General features: G+C 37.7%; 2 protein-coding genes across 2 annotated transcripts; one reads left to right on the top strand and one right to left on the bottom strand.

The window, feature by feature from the left end:
* The first annotated feature begins 7536 nt into the window (after positions 1-7536).
* Positions 7537-13675, top strand: LOC116289134 (uncharacterized). Its single transcript, XM_089038488.1, has 7 exons — positions 7537-7673; positions 8035-8100; positions 8217-8463; positions 9203-10256; positions 10640-10718; positions 10973-11026; positions 11763-13675. The coding sequence occupies exons 1-7, from the start codon at positions 7617-7619 to the stop codon at positions 12852-12854; spliced, it is 2649 nt and encodes an 882-aa protein (XP_088894614.1). The 5' UTR covers positions 7537-7616; the 3' UTR covers positions 12855-13675.
* Positions 13676-14208: 533 nt separating this feature from the next.
* LOC148906762 (uncharacterized) lies at positions 14209-21061 on the bottom strand. Its single transcript, XM_089038501.1, has 2 exons — positions 20145-21061; positions 14209-15254 (listed from the first exon to the last, which is right to left on the bottom strand). Exons 1-2 carry the CDS (start codon positions 20992-20994, stop codon positions 14833-14835), a joined length of 1272 nt encoding a protein of 423 aa, XP_088894627.1. The 5' UTR covers positions 20995-21061; the 3' UTR covers positions 14209-14832.
* Between the last annotated feature and the right edge of the window lie 425 nt (positions 21062-21486).

Genomic DNA, 21486 nt, shown 5'->3' with positions numbered 1-21486 from the left:
AAAATAAAAACCACAGGAAGCCCAAGCTCTCTCAGGCCCGTACTTAGAGAAACAAAACCTTTTGCTACGGTATTCCTGTGCTTTAATAGGTATCCTATTACAAACGATGGCAAACGAGAGCTGAGGATTCAAGCTTTATTTTGGTACCAAACATGCCGTATTTTGCGAATAATTTTTAAGGTTTTTGCTTCACAAAGTGCCTATTCTTGAAGAAGGATCTCACAAATATTCGTCTCAAATCGGAGCTTTTTGAAAGTAAAAAACGAAAAGTATAAATTCGTTCAATCGACCACAGATTCGACATCAGTAATCTAGAATGTGTGTATTTTAAGGATCGACCCCGGCAAATGAGGTAACTAGTTCTGATTTTGAGAAATCCTTTTTATAATATTTGACCTTTTGTGTTTTTCTTGCAATTTAACAAAGCACATATGGCAAGAAGGCTGTTAATGATGATGCCGAGCCTCTGTGTGCGAGCCACGAGCCTATTTTGCGAGCCTTCAGTTTATGCATACAACTTTTGTAATTTTGAACCTTTTTCTTTTTTTTTTGTAGGAGACTACTATGTGGTTCATATTCACCTACCTGGTGGATGCACGAACCCGGGAGATAAAATAACTCCCCTAACTATGACGCCGTTTAAGTTACTGCAAACTTAAAAATGATCAAGAGTTTTACGTCCTGTTTAGTGAATAACGTTGTTACACATTCATATTGATCTGGTTTGAACCTCTAAAACAAATTTCACCAATGAAATTGGAAGGCTAGGTCAGCGGTATACCTTCAAAAGGATAGTACCTTATGGATTGAGCATCCCATGTATTCTACAAATTAAAATGTATCTTACTTGCTGGATTAGGCCATAAGGACATAATTATAACAAAACTTATCAAACCGAGGCCCTTTTTCAAAACAACAAATATCTTAAACAGCAAATTGATGACTTTGAAGGACCAGGAATAAGTAGAATTCAAGTAAGTTTTTATACAAATTCTTTTGTTAAGTCTTGTCATTCAATACTCCACAGTTCGAGTTCTCTGTTGCTCAGTATTAGCATCCATTGGGCATAAAATATCCAGCTCTGAGAGCATAAACTCTGAAATTCTAAAGCAATTCCTCAGTTATGAGACATTATTATAATTTGGTTATTAAAGGATTTTTAAGATAAAAAATCCAATATTTTTGAGCAGATTTCTAACTAAATGAGAGTTTACTTTACTCACCTTTTCACAGGCATCCTCAATCTTGAATTCTAGACCATGATATTCATGTTTTGGCGCGAAAATATGTATTGGCGCTAAAAAAGGCTCGCAGCTCGCATATCAGAGACTCGGGCTCGCAGACTCGCAATTTAGCAACCCCCATTTAGCTCTAAGCCGGTAAGTTCCAAACACAGTAAGAGCGCATATCTTGTGTTCTAGTCTTGCCCTGGATGGCTGTTGAGTTTGATTCAAAAATGCTTGTCAAAGAGGTAGTCAGCTTCATTGCTGGAATTATCAATACTATTACTTTGAAAATATTAAGTTTGATGGATGAACGGACAAATGGTGGACCGAGGGACGGAGGGGGGACGACGACGACGACGACGAGAATAATAATATGCCTTTATTTAATCACGGTTACTCTATCAACTACACAAGTTAAAAACTGAGCGGCTGGTCTCCCTAGAGGCCGTAAGAGTATATAAGCAATATAAAACGAAGTTAAAAGTTACATTATTCAAGAACATAAATGATTAATTAGAGAATCAATAATAATAAGAGACTTTTACAAGAAAATTTTTGTTCTGAATCAATCTGTTGTCGATGCAGAAAAATGAATTTTTACTTTTTTCTTGAATCTGGAAATAGATTGTTCTCCTTTTATTGAATCTGGAAGAGAGTTCCATAATTTAGCTCCGGAAAAAGCAAAACTATTTTTGTGATGTTCACTACGCACTTTTGGTATCTGCAGATTATAATTGGAATAGCGCAGCGCACTGATTCTAAAAATAGCTTAAAGATTCGGACAAACATTGCATTCTGTTTAACCGCTACGAGGATTATACGAACCGATTTTATTATTTTTACTTAAAGTTACAATAATAATCCATGTAAACTAAGATCAACTGCGATCGGCTGTGAAAATTATCTGCTGAAAGTAAACTTGCAAGTTTGTTTGTCCGAATTTCGCCTTTGTCTTCGTTTTTATGACGTCACGGTTGCGCTGCGCTATTACGTAGTTGATATGATACTGATGCAAATTGTTTTGCAAACATATCATCTAAGTAAGAAGGAGCTAGACCATGAATGATCTTAAACATCATGAACGCTTTTTGCATTTTTCTTTTTTCATCTAGAGTTGACCACTTGAGTTCTTTAAATACTTGGCTGGTCCTTACTAAACGATAATCAGCACCCGTAATTATACGGGCAGCACGATTTTGTAATTTTTGTAATTTCTGTGCAAGCGTGTCTCCAATGCCATCCCAAATTAAGCTACAATAGTTGAAGTATGGATCAACAATTGCCATATATACTTTGACAAGGCAATGTCGATCCAACATTGACTTCTTTTTTTTATTATGCTAAGGTTTGATGGAATTTTTTTACTAATGTAGTCAACATGCGATTTCCAGGAAAGGTTTTCATCAATTAGAGCGAAGGCATTTAACCCGTGAAATAAAAAATACTAGTCAACATGTTATAGTCAAAAAGACACAAAAGAAAACAATGGAATTAGGGTCTACTAAAGTGTATTAGTCTAACATCTATTTCACGGGTTTAATGACTTCACTCTAGCACATCAAGATACTTTGTTTCATTAGTTTTTTTTAACAGCAAGTCGTTTACAGACAAATCAAGAGGAATGTCTTTAAGACAAGAAACGTTTTGTCTTGAAGCAATCAACATGACCTCAGACTTAAGAACATTTAGTGTGAGCTTATTAGGTCGAAGCCATAATGAAATCTGGTCTAAGTCAGTATTCATTTGTTGTTGAAGAGTTGATATATTGCAATCTGTAAACGTTAGGCTGGTGTCGTCGGCATAAAGTCTTGGTGTGCTTTACTCAAGACATCGGGGTAAATCATTTGTATAAATCAAAAAGAGATAAAAAAAAGAGAAGGTCAGCAAAACATTTCAGATGATATCATAGTACACGGAAGAAACCAGAAGGAACACGATGCTCGCCTAGAGAATGTTGTCAAGAGACTGGGCGAGTGTGGATTAACCTTTAATGCTGCAAAGTGCCAATTTAGCATGGATGAGCTGAAGTTTGTCGGAATGGTTCTGTCAGAACGAGGGATAAGTTGCGCAGAAGACTGCGAAGAAGTGAAAGCTGTCTTAGAAGCCAGAGAGCCAAACACAGCATCTAAAGTTCGTAGCTTCTTAGGCCTTGTCAACTACTTTGGACGGTTCATACCCAACCTGGCAACTGTTTCAGAACCTCTGAGACGACTAACAAAGCAAGGAACACCACTTGAGTTTGGAACGGAACAGAAGTTGTCGTTCGAGGAACTGAAAAGACGACTTACCAGTGCAGAAACGCTAGGATACTTCGACAAAGAAGCCCCAACGACAGTCATAGCAGATGCCAGCCCAGTGGGTTTAGGAGCAATTCTTACCCAACAGCAAAAAGATGGCCCCAGAATCATTAGCTATGCAAGTCGCAGTCTCAGTGACACAGAAAAGAGGTATTCGCAGACGGAGAAGGAAGCTCTTGCTCTCGTCTGGGCCTGTGAGAAGTTCCATCCATATGTGTACGGCATTCCGTTTGAACTGGTTACAGATCACAAGCCTCTTGAGGTCATCTATGGGCCAAAGTTAAGGCCATGCGCACGCATCGAAAGATGGGTCCTCAGGATGCAGCCATACAACTTCAAAGTGAAATACAAACCAGGTGCAAAGAACATTGCAGACTCACTATCAAGGCTATTGAGCAAGAGTGGAGGGGATAGCAAACATGCCGCAGAGGCAGAGGAATATGTGAGATTTGTTGCAATCTCAGCCACACCAAAGGCCATGACAACACGCGAAGTTGAGGAAGCGTCGGCTGATGATCAAGAACTCAGTGAAGTCAGAAAGTGTATAAATGGAACACCGTGGGAGCAGCTGAAACATAGGCAGTACACCCCTGTAAGCAGTGAACTCTGTGTGATTGGACAGCTCGTGCTCCGAGGACCAAGGATAGTTGTACCAGTGAAGCTCAGATCTAGATTGTTGTCTCTTGCCCATGAGGGTCATCTAGGCATGACTGGCACCAAGCAGAGGTTGCGCAGTAAAGTCTGGTTAGGTGGCCAGGGATGAAAAAAGATGTAGAAAGGTATTGCAAAGCTTGCCACGGATGCCAACTTGTCAGTCAACTGGATCCCCCAGAGCCAATAAGAAGTACAACCCTTCCATCTGGACCATGGAGAGACTTGGCAGTGGACTTGCTGGGACCCATGCCACCAGGTGAATCAATTCTGGTGGTGGTCGATTATTATAGTCGATACTACGAAATAGACATTCTAAAGTCAACTATGACGTCGAAGATCATTACCTGCTTAGAAGGAGTGTTCTCAAGACATGGCCTACCTGAGAGTCTGACATCAGATAATGGCCCCCAGTTTATAGCAGCAGAGTTTACAGAATACATGGAGAGAGAAGGAATTCGACATCACAAGAACACAGCGAAATGGCCCCAAGCCAATGGGGAGGTGGAGCGCCAGAACAGTTCACTTCTAAAGAGGTTGCAGATTGCTAATGCAGAGAAGAAAGACTGGAGAAGAGAGCTCAGAACATACCTGACTGCATATAGAAGCATTCAACATCCTACCACTGGCATGAGCCCTGCAGAGTTATTGTTCGGTCGCAAAGTACGCACCAAATTGCCCGAGCTGAGAGACATACATGTGGAACAAGAAGTTCGTGACCGAGACGCTGAACAGAAAGCAAAGTATAAGGCCTATGCTGATACAAGGCGTGGAGCGAAGTATTCTAACACAGACATTGGAGATGAAGTACTCGTCAGACAAGAGAAGCAAAACAAGCTGACAACTACCTTCAACCCTGTGCCGTACAAAGTTGTAGACAAAAAAGGTAACAGCCTTCTGGTAGAAAGCCCCGAGGGAGTACAGTACTCAAGGAACTCCAGTCATGTCAAGAAGTACATCACAGAGTTTTCCACTACAAAGGAAGTTGAAGACAGCGACACGCCCAAAGCTAAGGAAGTCATCCCTGAGAGCTCTGAAGGTCCTGCCTCACAAGATACTGAGCCGAGAGAAGTCTTCAACGACCAACAACACACCAATCCAGCTACAACTGGGCAACCACATGGAGCAAGACCACAAAGGACAAGAAAACTGCCAACACGGCTGAAAGACTATGTTGTAGCAAAGACATGAACACTGTTTATGAACTATTGATGCAAAACCAGATCCATTGTTATTATTATTATCTGGTTATCTTGAACACTTTAGATTTTGAACACTTAGGATAAGAGACACTTGGACACTTTAAATTTAGAGATGTTTGTTATTTGTTATTGTAAAATAGCTTCTGAAAACAGGGGGAGATGTAGTGTTCTGGGAACCCTGTGTTCTGTTTGGGTTACCTGTGGTATGTAAGATGGCGGCCATGAGTCAGTAAATATGTTCAATCAGAATCTTTGTTTATCTAGTCATTTATTCGGCCATCGAGTGTAACATATAATACTGAGCTATATATTTAATAATATTATTAATATTATTATTATTTAATAATATTATTAAAATTATTTAATATTCAATTCTGAGATATATATTTTATATTAATTGGTTTATTTGCCATGACTCCCCATAATATGACCCCTCATGCAACTATAACTCATCTAAACCGTTATTAAAAACAACAACTTATGCTTTCTATGATGAAAAAATGTTTGTAGTGCATAAAGAAGAACTGATTTCATTATTTGATTGGTTGCTTGAAATGACACCGAAGGTAATTAAATCCAGTCTTATAAGCAGTATGTTGATATCTACTGATATTTGTATCTTTTTAGTGCCAATTATTAGCGGAGCTCCCCGCGGGCCACAGGCCCGCGCGAGCGGAGCACCATAGGTATAGAATATAGTAAACTATGCAACTAAGTTTTCGTGGTCATCGCATGGGAACCCTGTGCGTAACGCTAAAAGTGTCGCCCGCCTGGTGTACATCGCGTTTCTGATTGGTCGAGCTTTCAAATCACACGTCACTTGGAAAATGATGACTTTTTTTAACGAGCTTTTTAACTATCATTTTTTTGTAAATATTGTAAAAAAGAAAAACAAAAAATTATTGAAGAAATCATGGAAAAAAAGAATTCGCCACACCTTTACTCGGCATTGTCATCTTTAGTTTTAATAGAATTGACATAGACATAGGCAACATAATAGCAAACCTTGAGAGAAAATGGACGATCCTCGGCCACTGCATATATAATTAAAGCGGAAGTCCAGAATACAAATCTGGGATTCCTGTGGCTTTCTGTCCGCCATATTTCATTTCGCTACTAATTATGTTTCCGCTGCAAAATATCCTCTTTGGATGTCTTGGATCCCCGAGTAATTACTTTATTCGTAAGTAATTTTACTTTTTTTTTTATTACCATTTATCCATAGATTTTTAAATGTATGAAAAATTTCATGTTACTCGTTACTGCGTTACTCGTTTTAGTAACACCCAAATAGTTAGGATTAAATAGGAGATAGTTAGCGCTTAATTAGACAACACATAGGAATTCAGTGAGGCATGACAAGGGCACGGGCTTTTACTAGAGTAAGAACTCAACACGCAAATGAACGTTTTTTCTAACAAGTTTATTAAATTGAGCTAAGAAGCAAGACACAAGACGCACATTTAATTCTGCATTAAATCATGACCCACACACACATTTTTATTTGTTTTATGGCGCTAAAGATCAAGACAATACGCATTTACAAAATAAAACAAATCAAGACTCAAACAACTATAGCTAAAAAAGACCCAGTACGCAAATAAACGTGTTTTCTACCATTTTTATTTGTTTTATAGCGCTAAAGATCAAGACAATACGCATTTATAAACTAAAACAAATCAAGGCTCAAACAACTATAGCTAAAAAAGACCCAGTACGCAAATAAACGTGTTTTCTACCATTTTTATAATTAAAATTTGTAGAACATCAAAATCGTTATTGATTAGATAATTTAAAAAGCCAGTTAAATATAAATTCGCAAACATCTTCCATAAAATCTTCTTACTTTTTCCTTGAAAATGGCGAGAAAGGCATCAATTACTCCAATGTGCATGTTGTGTTCCAGTACTCCAGGTGTCTACTGCGTATTGGCTTTGGCCAGCCCAAAAACCATTTAGATTGAACCGTATTTGCCCTACTTGTTTGTACGGAAGCCCAGACGGCTCATGCTTACCACAAATTTTCATTGACAGTTAACGTTTTGACAATTGACAGATAGCGTTGACAATTGACAGTTAGCATTGACAATTGACAGTTAGCGTTGACCATTGACAGTTAGCGTTGACAATTGACAATTAGCATTGACAATTGACAGTTAGCGTTGACAATTGACAGTTAGCGTTGACAATTAGCGCTTATAAATATGAGCCAGCAGTCAATGAACATGCGGTTATTCCAACATGGCGTCTTCCTCGTGTGGTGGTTCGCCTTCTGTCCAAAATTCCTCTGTTAATCAGGTAAATACTTGTTAATGTCTTTGTAGATAACAAAATTAGAACGATATATGGTCGTTAAGGGAATTAGAAACATTGTTATTATTGTGATCCCCTAATTTAGAGTGAATATTTGCATAACAATAGCGTTCGATTATTTGTTTTGGTTCAGTTGTCATTGATATAAATAAGGGAAATGTTTTCTGCATGCTCTATAAATAAAAATCCCATGCATTAAAATATTTAAACCTTTTTATTAAATGCTCAGTGTTCAGTTCCTCATGATTTGTATTAAAATACAATTCAACAGTTTGACATCAGTAGGGAATTCGATGTTGAAATAAAACCATAACTGCTTTTAATTTTTGTTCATTTTTTTTCAAAGGTTGCCGAATTTCTTAGAGGAAGAAAGGTTGATGAAAATGTTATAAAGAAGTTTGTAGCAGAAAAGGTAAAATTTATTTCAATGTGATCATGATGTAATTGAACATACATAATTTTGTATGGTCAGCTCTACACAATGTACATCTACATGCATACATCAATTTATTTCTGGATTTCTTCTAGATGGATGTTGAAACAATTTCTATTTGTACTAATGAAGAGATAAGAAATCTCGGCATTCATGCCCTTGGAGATGTGATTGCACTGAAACGGTTTGCCACAGATATGTGCAAAAAAGATGCGAATGCAGACAGGAAAAGATCCCTTCTTGAGGCAATTTTGCACAGTTCATCAAGAAAAAAATCAAAGATTGAACTTCCACCAAAACTTTCTACCTCAAACCGTATCAAAACAAGAAAGGTTTTGTTAGGTCAGTATAGTATTTTTCTATTATTATTTTTTTTGTAAATACATGCTCTAAAAGTAAATCTGTATTATTTCAGGTAATGTAGACAACATTCAACCATAGATGTTCATTATTTTACTTTAATTTATGAACATAATTTAACACATAAAATTACAGTTGCAATAAACAAAATATGCATTGATCAGCAACAACAACAAAAAAGCAAGCAAGTATTGGCAGGAGAAAGTAATAGGACTCTTTTCTCAATAATATTGAGTTGATTGTGTTCTTGACAGAGCTATGATGATGATTGTAATAATTACAATGCATCAATAATTGATTCTTAATATTAATGAACTAAATTACTTTTAATTACCTTTTAATTAACTTTGATCTGGGTTTGAGCTTTGCACATCTTTTTTTATTGACAAACTTAATTTAGTAATTTGCAAATGATCATAGAAATGTGACTTTAAATTTACATTAATTTTGATATTACAAAAATGTATTTACACTTACATTCAAATATAATTAAATACATATAAATTAGTGTTATAAATAAATTTATTATGCATGAAAATATTTATAAATATTGTTAATTTAGAAATGTATTAGTATGTTCAATGTACAATTATTTATATGAATAAATAATGTTTTTACACAACAGGTATTTACTGTAATACTTTTATTATTTTATGGATAAAAACTTAATAATAACTATTATTAAAATGTAGACACTAAGAGAATGTTGTTGTAATTTTAGGTTGGCTACATTTCTCACCCAAGAAAAACAGGTACTTACCTGTGCGATCTTCTTCAGGTGGAGGCTCCAGACAGATAGATCTTATGTTGACAGCTGATGCCCATGATGTTATCAGTATAGCAAAAGAACTGTTTATTCCTGGTGGAAAGAGCTGTTACGGAAATGAAGCTGACATGTCTTTTGGCATAGCTAACTATAAACATGAAGATATGAGTGAAATTACTGTTGATGGTGTAACCCAAGCTTTTACACTGGAGAGATATTTGGAATCCTCCAAGCTTACAAGAATTAGATTGTATCTCACTTCCAAGGTTAATACAAGTGATAATGATGAAGAGGGAGAACCACGTAAGTCCATTCTTCTTCCAAGTACTGAGTCTGAATCATCCTTGGAGACAATCAAAGAAAGAAGAATGATAGTGAAGGAGCAAGATAAGGCATATGAAGAGTCTTTAAAAGTAGATCAAGAGAAAGAAGCTAAGAAAGAACAGGAAGAAAGTGAAAAAAAGGATCTTCTTTTAAAAGAAATGAAAGATGCAGAACGCAAAGAAAAACTTAGAGAATCTAGACAAAGAAGAGTGCCTTCTGAACCGATCAGTGCAGACGATGGCGTGCTTATATATGTACGTCATTCTAGTGTGGGTGTAGTTCATCGACACTTCAGAAAATCAGAGAAAGTAACGGCCATATATGATTGGATTGGTTCATTAAGTGATGTTCCAGAACATTTTGAGTTAACAGATCATACTTATGCACTTATGACACCATCACAACCTGTAACATCAATATCATCAATGCTTTATATGAATGAATCTACATCAACGCCAAGCATCGAAGAAGATTTAAACTTCAGAGGATTTGGGCTTGCATGTGGTACTGAAAATGATACCATCAACTTAAGTGTGCAAGCTGACCCACAGTGTTCTTCACAGTATTCATTGGGTGAAGCAGATGGGTTGCCAGTTGTTGAGTCCCAGAGCCTTCCAAATGACATTCTGGCAATAGACGCAATTAAAGTTCCTTCCCAGTTACTCGAAGATGATGATGGTGAAAGGTATGCAAATCTAATGAAAAACAATCATAAGTTCTCAATATTTCTAGTAATGAAGCAGTGAAAGTGATAGATAGTAGAATAGTTGTGTCTACATTTGAGATATTATTCCTTTGTCAAAGTAATCTAACCCTGACAAAGGACTAATTAATATAAAATTACAGTGTCATAAATAATACCTCAGTTAATTATTTCTTTGGCTAGAAAGTAAGTCTCCTGAAATTTATCAATTGAGAAATATTAAGTGTCACAAATATTTTTTCATCCCATGCAATTAAGGAAGTTTGGGACACCTGCTACTACAAATCAACCTCATGCATGTCAAATTGGCAGAATACTCAGTTATTATATAATAAAATGTATTATTTTTAAAATTATGTTCACAGTTCTGATAATGATGAGCTACAACCAGTATTTGTATCGAGTACTAATGAGCCACTACCAACATTCAATTCTGATGAAGAGGTAGCTTGTATTTATGGTAATTTAGGAAAAATGACAAATAAAAAAACTGAAATTAAACTAACTGCAAGAATTACTATGCTATGCAGTGTTAAGTATTATCAGTTAGTAATGGCATTACTTGATGTTGAGTTGTGTTATTCATTTATTAATTTCATGTGCACACACATAATATTTAGTTACAATTACTTTTATAATGCAATTGCAAATACTTTGGCAAATTTTTCACATCACATTGTTTTTACTTATTTTTTTAGAGAGGGTATTACTTTCGACAGGTGGCATTGCCACATTTATTGGGCCTGGACAAGGTAAAGAGTTAAACTCAAGTGCATTTCATAGATTATTTACAATGTGATGGGGTTATATAATTATGGATATTTTCTGGAAAAATACATTTTGGTTTTCTTGCAATATAGCTTAAAGTATGCTAGTATTATGACTAATATAAAAATGCTTCATACAATATTGAACAAGAAAATACATATTTGGCTATTGCACATGCATTTTTCAGATTCATACACATTTAGGGTCTTGTTTATGTTTTGTTTATGCTGGTGGTAGTCATTATCTGATGAAAACGATCACAAAGTAGACTAAACATCAAGGCCAACTAACAAATATTGTTATATTATGTTACTGTTCATGGCGTGACATTACGTCACACCCTATATAGAATTACTTAGTTTTGATTTCAGATTTGATCTTGTAGTTTATGGCCGTGTGTAATCACCAATATAGGATCCAACACTAGTACTCAATAAAGCATAACATAACAAATATGTGTCAATATGAAACACTTTCACATTCTTAATGGAGACGAAATACTAAAGACTAAGAAAAAACATTATTCCAAATAATGTGCACCGCAAACACAAAAAAGGAATAAATCATTCACTTTTGTTACCAATTTGGATAAACCAAATACAATTTCAAAATTCTCATATTCAAAATGCATTTGTTGACAAAGCTTACTTTGTTGCAAACTTTCCTTTGTTCTTTATAAAATTATTTCATTTCACTGTCTTTTTTTATACTGATTTTCAGGACGAACTATCATTTGAATCCAAAAGAAAAGCGGTATTAAGACAGCTTCAAGAGGATGGATGTAGTGCAAGGGTTGTGAATGTTGACAGATGGAACATTGTTTCAAACATGATGGTTTTGTATAGTGATGATGAAAAAATCTTAGATGAGGTTGTTCAATTCCAGTTCAAAGATGAGAGTGGAACTGACTTTGGAGGAATCAGCAGAGATGTCTTCTCTTCATTTTGGAAAGAGTGTGCCATGAGATTCTTGGAAGGCAATGATGATTCCTTTGTACCTCAGCAAAAGGGTATTTCAGATAAAGAATTTATAACACTAGGAAAGATCATCCATCATGGTTTTGTGCTCACTGGATACTTTCCAATAATACTGAACAACACATACATAGAAGCAATGCTTTTGGGAGTCAATGAAGTGGCTGCTGACTGTGAAACCTTGCTGAAGGGTTATATTAAGTACTTGGGTCCTTATGAGGGTTCAAGATTATCACAAATCTTATCCTTGTCAATTCTGGGCAGTGAAGATTTAAGTTTTTTTATGGAACTAGAAAGTCGTGTTGGCATCCGTACAACTCCAGGACAACACAACCTCAAGGATCTTGCTTTACAGATGGCTAAGTGTGAGTTACTTGATTTGCCCCTGCATACAATGGGAAAGATTAACAATGGAATGACTTCAAGTACCCATGGTCAAAACTTGTGGAGTACTGTAACTAAGGAAGAGATAAAAGAACTTTATCAGATCCAATCCCCAGATCCTCAGAAAGTTGCAGCATTGTTGGTGACGACACGAGATGACCTTTCATTGAAAGAATCAAAGTCATTTGACTTCTTAAAAAGGTATGTGGCAACTTCAACACTAAAGAGATGCGCAACATTTCTGAAGTTCTGCACTGGAAGTAGCTCTATACTTGTAAAGGATATCTTGGTAGCTTTCTTCGAAAGCACTTCTGTGGAACCACTACCTAAAGCCCATACCTGTGGTGCAGTAATCAAACTACCATCTAATGGTTACACTACATTTAATGCATTCAAGATGACCATGGATTCACTTCTGGAAAACCAATTCTCTTTTCACTTCACATTCCAGTAGAACATGATATTTACTATTCAACTATTACTGTTGAGTCACTGTTATTAAAGCAGTAGTTATTATATAAGCTAGTACTGCTCTATTACATAGCCCTCCATAATCAACCAAAATGTACTGCAGAGTTATTTTCTGATGAATGGGTTTTGTATTGTAACGTCTGTAACTTATATTTAAGAAAACATTCAAATTATCTGTTGTATCATGGCTGTATAATTTCCCATTCATGTGAAAAGTGCTCTATGTGCATTGAAAAATTATTACTGTTGAGTTGATAGTTTGATAATCATGCATTCAGGCCTGGGCTCCATCAATTGAAAGTGTTGACCTAGCTGCCATCTGATTTATCAGTGTTATTGAGTTAAGCAGTAATTGCTATTGTTGTAAAAATTGATACCACTCTACAGTGTGCATGTACATGTAGTATCTCAGTTGAGTTACCACATAATGACAAAATTAGCATACTGATTTTTGTTCAAGGATTATTTTCACAATCCAGTAAGGCATCTGATGTTAGTGTTCAGTTTTAAATGCACTTCACAGCTAATTGTCATATTTTTGCTTGTTGCCAATGATTATTAGAGTCCTCAATCTCATCATAGAGATGCAAGAAATAACATCCAAGTGTATCTGAGACTCTAATAATTATTATTTGTTTTCTCCCTCAAGCTATAGCACAGATGAAATATATATTTCCCACTAAATTGATGTGTTCATTAGGATGATTACGCTTGTCATAGCTTTAATTGACAGTATGATGTCACACTTGAAATGTTACAGTACAATTTATATGAGTAAAATGTTGAGTTTGTTTGGTTAGTAATAAATGCTTTTAAAAATAAAGATGTGAAACATTTTCAATTTAATACCATAACTATATTGTTTTTGAAAACAATTTAAAAAATCTTAAAACAATAATTTCATTTTTTGAACAGAGGCTTAAAACATTCCCTTTATGGATTTTTGTCTACACAGTCACTGCTGAACAATAATTCAGCTGGGCTTCCTGTTTTTTTGACCATGACAGTCTTGGGCAAGCTTCACAAAGACACAAAGCAAAAATTATCACAACACATGAAGTAAAGGTGGACTGTTTAACAATTACTGACCCACTCGTAAGTGCAGACAAAAAGAGGGATAAAAGACAAATGAAAAGATGAGGGAGAGGACACAAGTCAATTTATTAAGGGGATGGTGCAAAAAAAAAAAAAAAAAGGCAATTCCTATATTTCTAACCACTGATAAATGCTTTGGATAGAAGTTATCCTTACAAGTTTTAATTTATTTGTTGTCATCATCAAAATATGTTTTATAAGATATGGCCAGTTTTCAAAATAATGAGAAAAGCATGTTACAGTCAAATTTTTATTTGTATTTTATGGAGTTTTTAAAGCAATGCAAAAAATTATTTATATGACATAGAGATGTGCTGCTATGAAATAAAGCTCAAACCCAACTCACAATCATAAACTTTAAAATTACAAACCTCTTCTATGAAGTACTAGCTATAGTGGCTTTGCAATGTGATATTTATAGCATCTTTGCAACGTAGTAAATCACTATGCTTGCATATATAACAGCATCTATACTTTATCAAAGCTATTTTCACATTTGAAGCAATAGAGGACTTGTTTAAATTTAGATAAACTGCCTTAATTACGTCATTATAAATAACAAAATGTGCAAAGATACCAGTATGCATATCAAAACCTAATTGTCAGTCTCTGCATAAAAAGAATAGATCAACCACATTCCCTGGATCTTCTAAATCTTTTCGAAAATAGTTGAAACAAATTGCTTTTCCTCAATTTTTGTGCAAACTTTTCATCCTTAATTCCTCTGTACAATGTTGCTGTTTGCACTTGAGTTAGCAAATATTCTGTTTCAACACATATTATAGTCAAAGATCTGGAAGATTGTTATTTAGCTACAATGTACTTTGCAAATACTAAACCGTAAAATATCTCTTTCTTACCCAAGTTTATAATAGATGCTGAATTTCCTCTAGTAAGAGTAAATACAGTTCTCGAGCTTCCTCCGGTGATTGAGACATCTCCAGTCCATGCTCCATCATAATAATCTCTGCCAAAGACGCAAATTCTGGTGAGAAATCTATTGGAAGATCATCAGGACAGCAAACTTCCTCAGAAGTGGTGATGTCCTCCATGCTGATTTCCACTTTAAAGTCTCTTTGACTTTCAGTTTCTGGTAGGAAGTATAATATATCTGGTCGACCTGAAGGTGCAACTTGATTTTTGGACCGTCTAATGCGATGTGTATTCCATAGTTTTGCTGCTCTAAGAAGTTCACTTCTGATTACAGGCATATAACAGAATTTAAGACATTCCCGATGTATTATGTTGGCATCACAAAACAAACCATTGTAGTGACTCGACGCCATATCTAGATCAACTATTTATTATTCACAACTTAGCTAATTATCATACATGATTAGTTGCTATGGATACTACATCTCTCCCTTTCTTCCAAATGTCCATGTGTCTCTTTCGTATGATTACTGAATCATAGAACCTAATTACTGTCATTGCTAAATACTGTTATCTTTTTTTTTTTTTTCATGTTCAAGTACAATAAAACTCAACTATAACAATGTTCCATGTCCTCTATCCCTAAGGGTACATATAGTAGTCTTCAAACTTCTTGGGTCTTCGTCTTTCCCTTCTTGGTCGGCTTACTTTCTCTCCTTCATCTTGTGGTTTTTCTCTTTCCACTCGCTCTTCGGTTTTCTCCTGTTTAACTTGAGTCATCTTTGATGATTTCTCCTTCAGCTCCGCTTGTTTCTCTTCGTTGTTCGGTGGTTTCTTCCGATCCTCATGACTTTTGGTTTCCCTCAATTCTCTCTCTAGGGTCTTCCTGCTTGGTGTCTGTTGTCTCCTTCGGTTCTTCCTGGCTTGGTCCAACCGTTTCTGCTTCATCTGCTGTGTTGATGACAGTGTTGACTAGTTTGAAGTAACTTGCGTCCCGACAAACTGTGCGTCCATCTGTTGTTCTTCTTGCTGTTATCTTGGATCCTTGAATATCGCAGATTGTATAGAATATGGGTTCATATGGTGTGCTCCATTTGTTTTTCTTCTCTTGTTTGACTAACACGTAGTCTCCGAGTAGCAGTCTCTTTTCCTTTGTTCGATTGTTTTCTCTCTGCACTTTCATCTTCTCCTTGTATCTTGCGTCGTTCTTGTTTATCTGTTCGTCTTCTTCTGATGTCTGTTTGTTGGGTGCTATGTAATCGAGCTTCGTTCTTACAGCTACTCCCCTCATCGCCTCGTAGGGTGATACTGCTGTTGCTGGATGTGGAGTTGACCTGTATGCGGTGAGCATGTCATGAATTGCGTTCTGACTTTCTAGTTTATCTTTGCCTTGTAGGTGCGCTATTTGTTCTGTTTTATTCAGCATCTGCATAAACCTTTCAGCTTCTCCATTCGCTCTAGGGTGTGATGGTGTTACCTTGTGATGTTGAAATCCCTCTTTTCTTGCGAAGTCTTCAAAGTCTCTTGAGTTGAATGGTGGTCCATTGTCGCTTTCTATCCTCCTTGGTGTCCCGTATGTCGCAAATACATGTTTCAACCTCTCTTTGTTGGTTGTGAAAGAAGTTGATGATACTCTTTCTACGACAGGGTATCTTGTTCTTTTGTCAATAATGACTAGGTTGTAGTGTCCGTCAGGATAGGGTCCGCCATGATCCAGTGATACAGTGTCCCAGGGCTTGTCTGGAATACTTGAAGCCTTGATTGGTTCTGTTTGTTTGTCTTTCGTTGCAACCTGGCACTCGTAACATTGGTCAATAGCGTTGTCTATCATGTGATTCATATACGGGAACCAATACTTCTCTCTTAACATTCTCTTTGTCTTTGTCTTCCCAAGGTGTCCTAGACTGTGTCCTATCTTCACTACTTTTCCTTGAAGATTCTCTGGTAGTACAATTCTTTCCTCTCTAAAGATCAATCCTTCCGCTGTTGATAGTTCTTGCTTTATGTGTGTGTAGGGTTCTATGTCTCTGTCTTTTCGGAATTTCTCCCAGTCACCTTTCGCTATCCTTTGAGATAGTTTCTGCAATGTCTTGTCTTTCAGTGTCTCTTCTCTTATCCTTTCCAGAACTACTGAATGCTCTGCTTCTACAGTCCATTTGATGATCTTCTCGGTGCCGTCGTCTTCTGTCTCGGGTAATGGATGCCTGGAGAGGTAGTCTAATGGGTCGGCTTCGTCCTTTCCGGGTTCATAGATCAGTTCATAGTCTACATCTTGCATCTGCATAACCCACTTCTCAATCCTTGGAGGCATATTGGTCTTTGTCTTGTTGAATAGTGGTAATAGTGGTTTATGTGCTGTGATGATTGTGAACCTTGGCGCTCCCAGTAAGTACACTCGTAGTCGATCTTTGGCCCACTTGATGGCGAGTGCGTCTTTCTCTGTCTGGCTGTATTTTCTTTCAGCATCTGTCATTGTGCGGCTTATGAATTGTACCGGCTGCATACCTCTTTCTGTCTTCTGAAGTAGAGCTGCAGATAAACCCTCGTTGAAGCTTGCCTCTGTTCTCAGGATAATTTGTCTGTCTGGGTCGAAGTACGCCATTGTCTTCTTGTCAGATAGGCTGTTTTGTATTGTCTGGAATGCCTTCTGTTCTTTCTTTCCCCACTGGAACTTGACTTCTCTTCTCGTCAGTCGGTGGAGTGGTGATGCGATGCTTGCGTAGTCTTCAATAAAGTTGTCTAAGTATCCGGCCATCCCGAGGAAACTTCTTACTTCTTCTTTGCTCTTGGGTGCTCCGCACTCTTTGATCGCTCTGACTTTGTCAGGGGATGGTCTCAGTCCGTTCTTGGTAAACACGTGACCGAAGAATTCGATTTCCTCTTTTTCGAATTCGCACTTCTCTCTGTTGAACGTGATTCCATGATCTCTGGCTCTTTGTAGTACTGTTTGCAGAATTTCTTTGTGCTCCTCTTTATCTTTTCCGCCTAGCAGAATATCGTCTCGTTGGTTGAGGCAGTGCGGGATGTCTCCAAATACTTTGAACATCGCTTCATCGAAAACGTCTTGAGAAGATTTGGCTCCAAAAATCAGTCTTCGTGGTCGATAATTCCCCCATGGTGTACTGAATGTCGCTACTTTTCTCGTCTCTGGGTCCAGTGTCATCTGATGGTATCCCTGTTTGAGGTCGAGCTTCGAGAATATTTTGCAATCATGGAGATGGTATATGAAGTCCTCGATTTTCGGTGCTTGTACACATCTGCTTCTTTTCATGGATTCGTTGGGGATCCTCATGTCAATGCTGGCTCTTATCATGTGTGGCTCTAGCTCATCTTTCTTGGTCTCTGAAAACTTTGGTTTGGGCTGCACAACAAGGGGTGAACACCAAGTTATCGCTTCGCCGGGTGTGACTTTCTCGAATATCTCTTTCTCTATCCCTTCGTCTAGCCATTTCTTCAGGGGTTTCTGCAGTTGATAGGGTACGTTTCTCGGTTTCTGTGCTATGGGTGTCGCGTCTGGGTCCATCTCAAGCTTGACCTGCATGCTCTCTCCCGTATCTTTCTCTTTGAAGCATCCGATTCCTTGGAATACGTCGTCGAACTCTGTCAGGAGTCTCTCGATGTCGTCTGAGGTTGTGCTAACGGTCTTGATTCTCAGGTCGTTGGGTTCTTTTAGTATTCCGTCTGGTTCAATTCTGAGCATTCCTAGGTCTAGTAGTGTCTTCTTGCTTATGAGTGGTGGTGAGTCCATCTTCCCCTTTATCACTAGGAATTTCGTCTTCACTCCTCTGGTCTTGTTTCTCAGCGTTACTGGAAATTCTCCTTTGACCTCTAGCTTGCTCTGTAAGGTTCTTACTCTTTCTTCGCTTGGAAACAGTTCCTGTATCTCTTGAGATCTGTGCTTGAGTGCTCTGAATTGGTACTCGTCCATTATGTTAGCGCTAGCTCCACTGTCGGGCTCCATGTCTGCGTCTAGGTCTGCTATTCTTAATCGCATGGTGTTCGTCTTTCCTCCTGATCTCACGCTTTTGGCTCTCTGGTCAATGTGGCTGGCTGTTTGCTGTAGGAATTCCTCGTCGGATTCACTGCTGGATTCTGCGGTCTTTTTCACTTGTCTCTGGGGTTTCGCGGTTCTACTGTTCTCTTTTTCTTGTCTCTGTGTTTTGTTACAGCATTTCGCGAAGTGGTTGTATTTTCCGCATTTTAAACACTGCTTCCCGTATGCTGGACAGTCTTTACCTGGTTTGTGTGTTCCTGCGTTGCCACAGTAGTAACACGGTTTTTCGGTGTTGTTATATCCTCCGGGTTTAGCTTGTTGTTGTCTTCTTGCTTGCTGGTTATTTGGTCTTTGCTGTGATCTTCTATTTTGTTGTCGTGGTTTGGTTGGTGGTTTGCCACGATTTAGTCTCGCCACCTTGTGTTCGGTTTTCATGTCTTTCACTTGTTGGCTGATGTCTTCGCGTTGGCTTGCTTCGTCTATGAATCGATCCAAATTCCATCTCTTTCTAATGCATTCTTTAATGAGGTCTTCGTTCGACACTGTTTGGATCAGATGTTCTAGGATACGCTCGTCGAGTTGGACTCCGAATTCGCAATCCTTTGCTTTCTCTCTTATCCTTGCGGCGTAATTGACAATTGTCTCGTTGGATTCCATTCTCTCCTTGCTAAATGTGTATCTCGCATGGTGTTTGTTCTTCCTAGGTAGAAAATGGTTGTTTAATTTCCTCTTGAGTTTCTCGTAGTCGTCCTCGATTTCTTCTCCTATCGGTTCTGGTAGGTTTCGAGCAAGTTTCTTGATTTCTGGTCCGCCGTAAATTTTCAAAGCGCTGACCTTGTCTTTGACCTTTTCAATTTCTAAGTAGGATATTTCTTCCTCGAAATCTTCTAACCATTCTTCCCAAGCTCTACCCGTTTCTAATCTATTCTCTGGGTTTTTGAACTTTTCAATACTTAGTGCTTTTGTTGTTGTAAATACTTTGATCTCTGTTTTTTCTGCTGCTGGTGGTTCTGTCGGGTCTTCGTCGTTGTCGGACATGTTTCTCTGCACGTGCTCGAATGACTCTTCTGATTTTTTCTTCTTTCGCTGCTGTTTCTTCTTTACTGGTCGGATCCTAGTTTATCTTGAGTTGATTTTCTTTCTCTTGAGTTGATTTCTTTTCCCTTTTTCTTGGTTTCTGCTTCTTTTCGGCGTTTTTAGATCCCGACTCGTCGCCATATGTAGTGACTCGACGCCATATCTAGATCAACTATTTATTATTCACAACTTAGCTAATTATCATACATGATTAGTTGCTATGGATACTACAACCATTGTCCCTTAGAGTCTTGAAGTGATTGATCCACCAGACAGTACACCCCTTACGCAACTGCCCCCACCATGCCTCAATTCTTTGGTTAGAAACTGATTTTCCATACATAAAAGATTTTTCTTTAGAAAGACCATCACTGCAATTGTGTCTTAAAAACCGTTGTGTAGCTGCAACACGAACATTTTCAGTGCCACAATCAGCACGCACTACACGAGGTGTACCACCAATTTGACGAATGCAATTGATAAAGTATTTTACCACAACAACAGGGTCATTGTTTGTAGGTCCTACCTCTAGCCACATTATCCGTCTGCTATAACCGTCAATGCACCCATGCACACAAAACCCAAAGGGTTTTAATTTGTCGTAACCATCGATATGCCACAGAAAATTTGGCCCGGGTACACGGTAAGTTCGTCTCGATTCTACGCCAACGGGATCAAGCATTTTAAGGGCCAAACGAACGGTTTTGCGTGTCACCACTAAGCCATGTTCATTAACAACCCTTTGCCACATTGACCTATAACCTATAACACTGCCACTTCCTTGTAGCTCCTTTTCCACAGCATCAATAACCATCGTTAAGGAACTCTGTGGACCCCTTCTAAAAAGGCCTCTTCTCTGAAGTATACGTTTGAGTTGACTCAGGCTAAGCTGTATCCCATGTAACAAGGCAAGGCAGCTCAAAATTTCTACTCTACTAAACCCTAATTTGAAGTACTGCTCTATCAAATCGTCTCTGGGAGTATCGTCATTGCGTAAAGCTGGTGTGTAATCTAAAACGGCAACCGAACGGCAGAAAACATCAAGAAACACAATGATTTTCAGTAGTGAATGTTTTACCTCCATTTTGCAGGCTCTAAAGCAATCTAAACAATCATTTCCGAGACGCCATGTTGTAATATCCGCATGTTCATTGACAACATACGAGTCAATTGTCAACGCTAACTGTCAATTGTCAACGCTAACTGTCAATTGTCAACGCTAACTGTCAATTGTCAACGCTAACTGTCAATTGTCAACGCTAACTGTCAATGGTCAACTTGTCAATTTGTCCAAAATGCCGTATGTGGCTGGATAAACTACAGACTGAAGAGTTAGAAAAGTCCAAGGTAGAAGTGACGGAGTATATAGAAGAAATGACAACTAATATGGAATCCCTGAAACTGGTGAGTGAGAAAGATTTCGATTTTCAGTCTTGAATTACGTTATTGATTCGAATGTTTTTTCTTATTTTTTATCACACTGATTTGGAATTGCTTTGTTTCACAGACTCGTGTGACACCAGATTCACCAATTACTCCAAAGTGTAGAAGAGAAAGCGTATATGTGCCTTCTCGA

The sequence above is a fragment of the Actinia tenebrosa genome, unplaced genomic scaffold (genome assembly GCF_029948245.1).
Source record: "Actinia tenebrosa isolate PJP-AT-01 unplaced genomic scaffold, QUT_ActTen_1.0 PGA_scaffold5__44_contigs__length_20552954, whole genome shotgun sequence".
In the NCBI taxonomy this organism is placed as follows: Eukaryota; Metazoa; Cnidaria; class Anthozoa; order Actiniaria; family Actiniidae; genus Actinia; species Actinia tenebrosa.
Note: the sequence above shows the minus strand (reverse complement) of the source record. Positions and strands in the feature narration are given on the sequence as shown.

Bases quoted from the DNA above. Each gene is read 5' to 3' on its own strand.
- LOC116289134 (XM_089038488.1), top strand. From the start codon at position 7,617: ATGGCGTCTTCCTCGTGTGGTGGTTCGCCTTCTGTCCAAAATTCCTCT. The intron at 7,674-8,034 runs GTAAATACTTGT...TTTTTTTCAAAG, and splicing joins AAAATTCCTCTGTTAATCAG to GTTGCCGAATTTCTTAGAGG. The intron at 8,464-9,202 runs GTCAGTATAGTA...TTGTAATTTTAG, and splicing joins AACAAGAAAGGTTTTGTTAG to GTTGGCTACATTTCTCACCC.
- LOC148906762 (XM_089038501.1), bottom strand. From the start codon at position 20,994: ATGGAGGTAAAACATTCACTACTGAAAATCATTGTGTTTCTTGATGTT. The intron at 15,255-20,144 runs GTTGTAGTATCC...TAGTTGATCTAG, and splicing joins CAAGACTCTAAGGGACAATG to ATATGGCGTCGAGTCACTAC.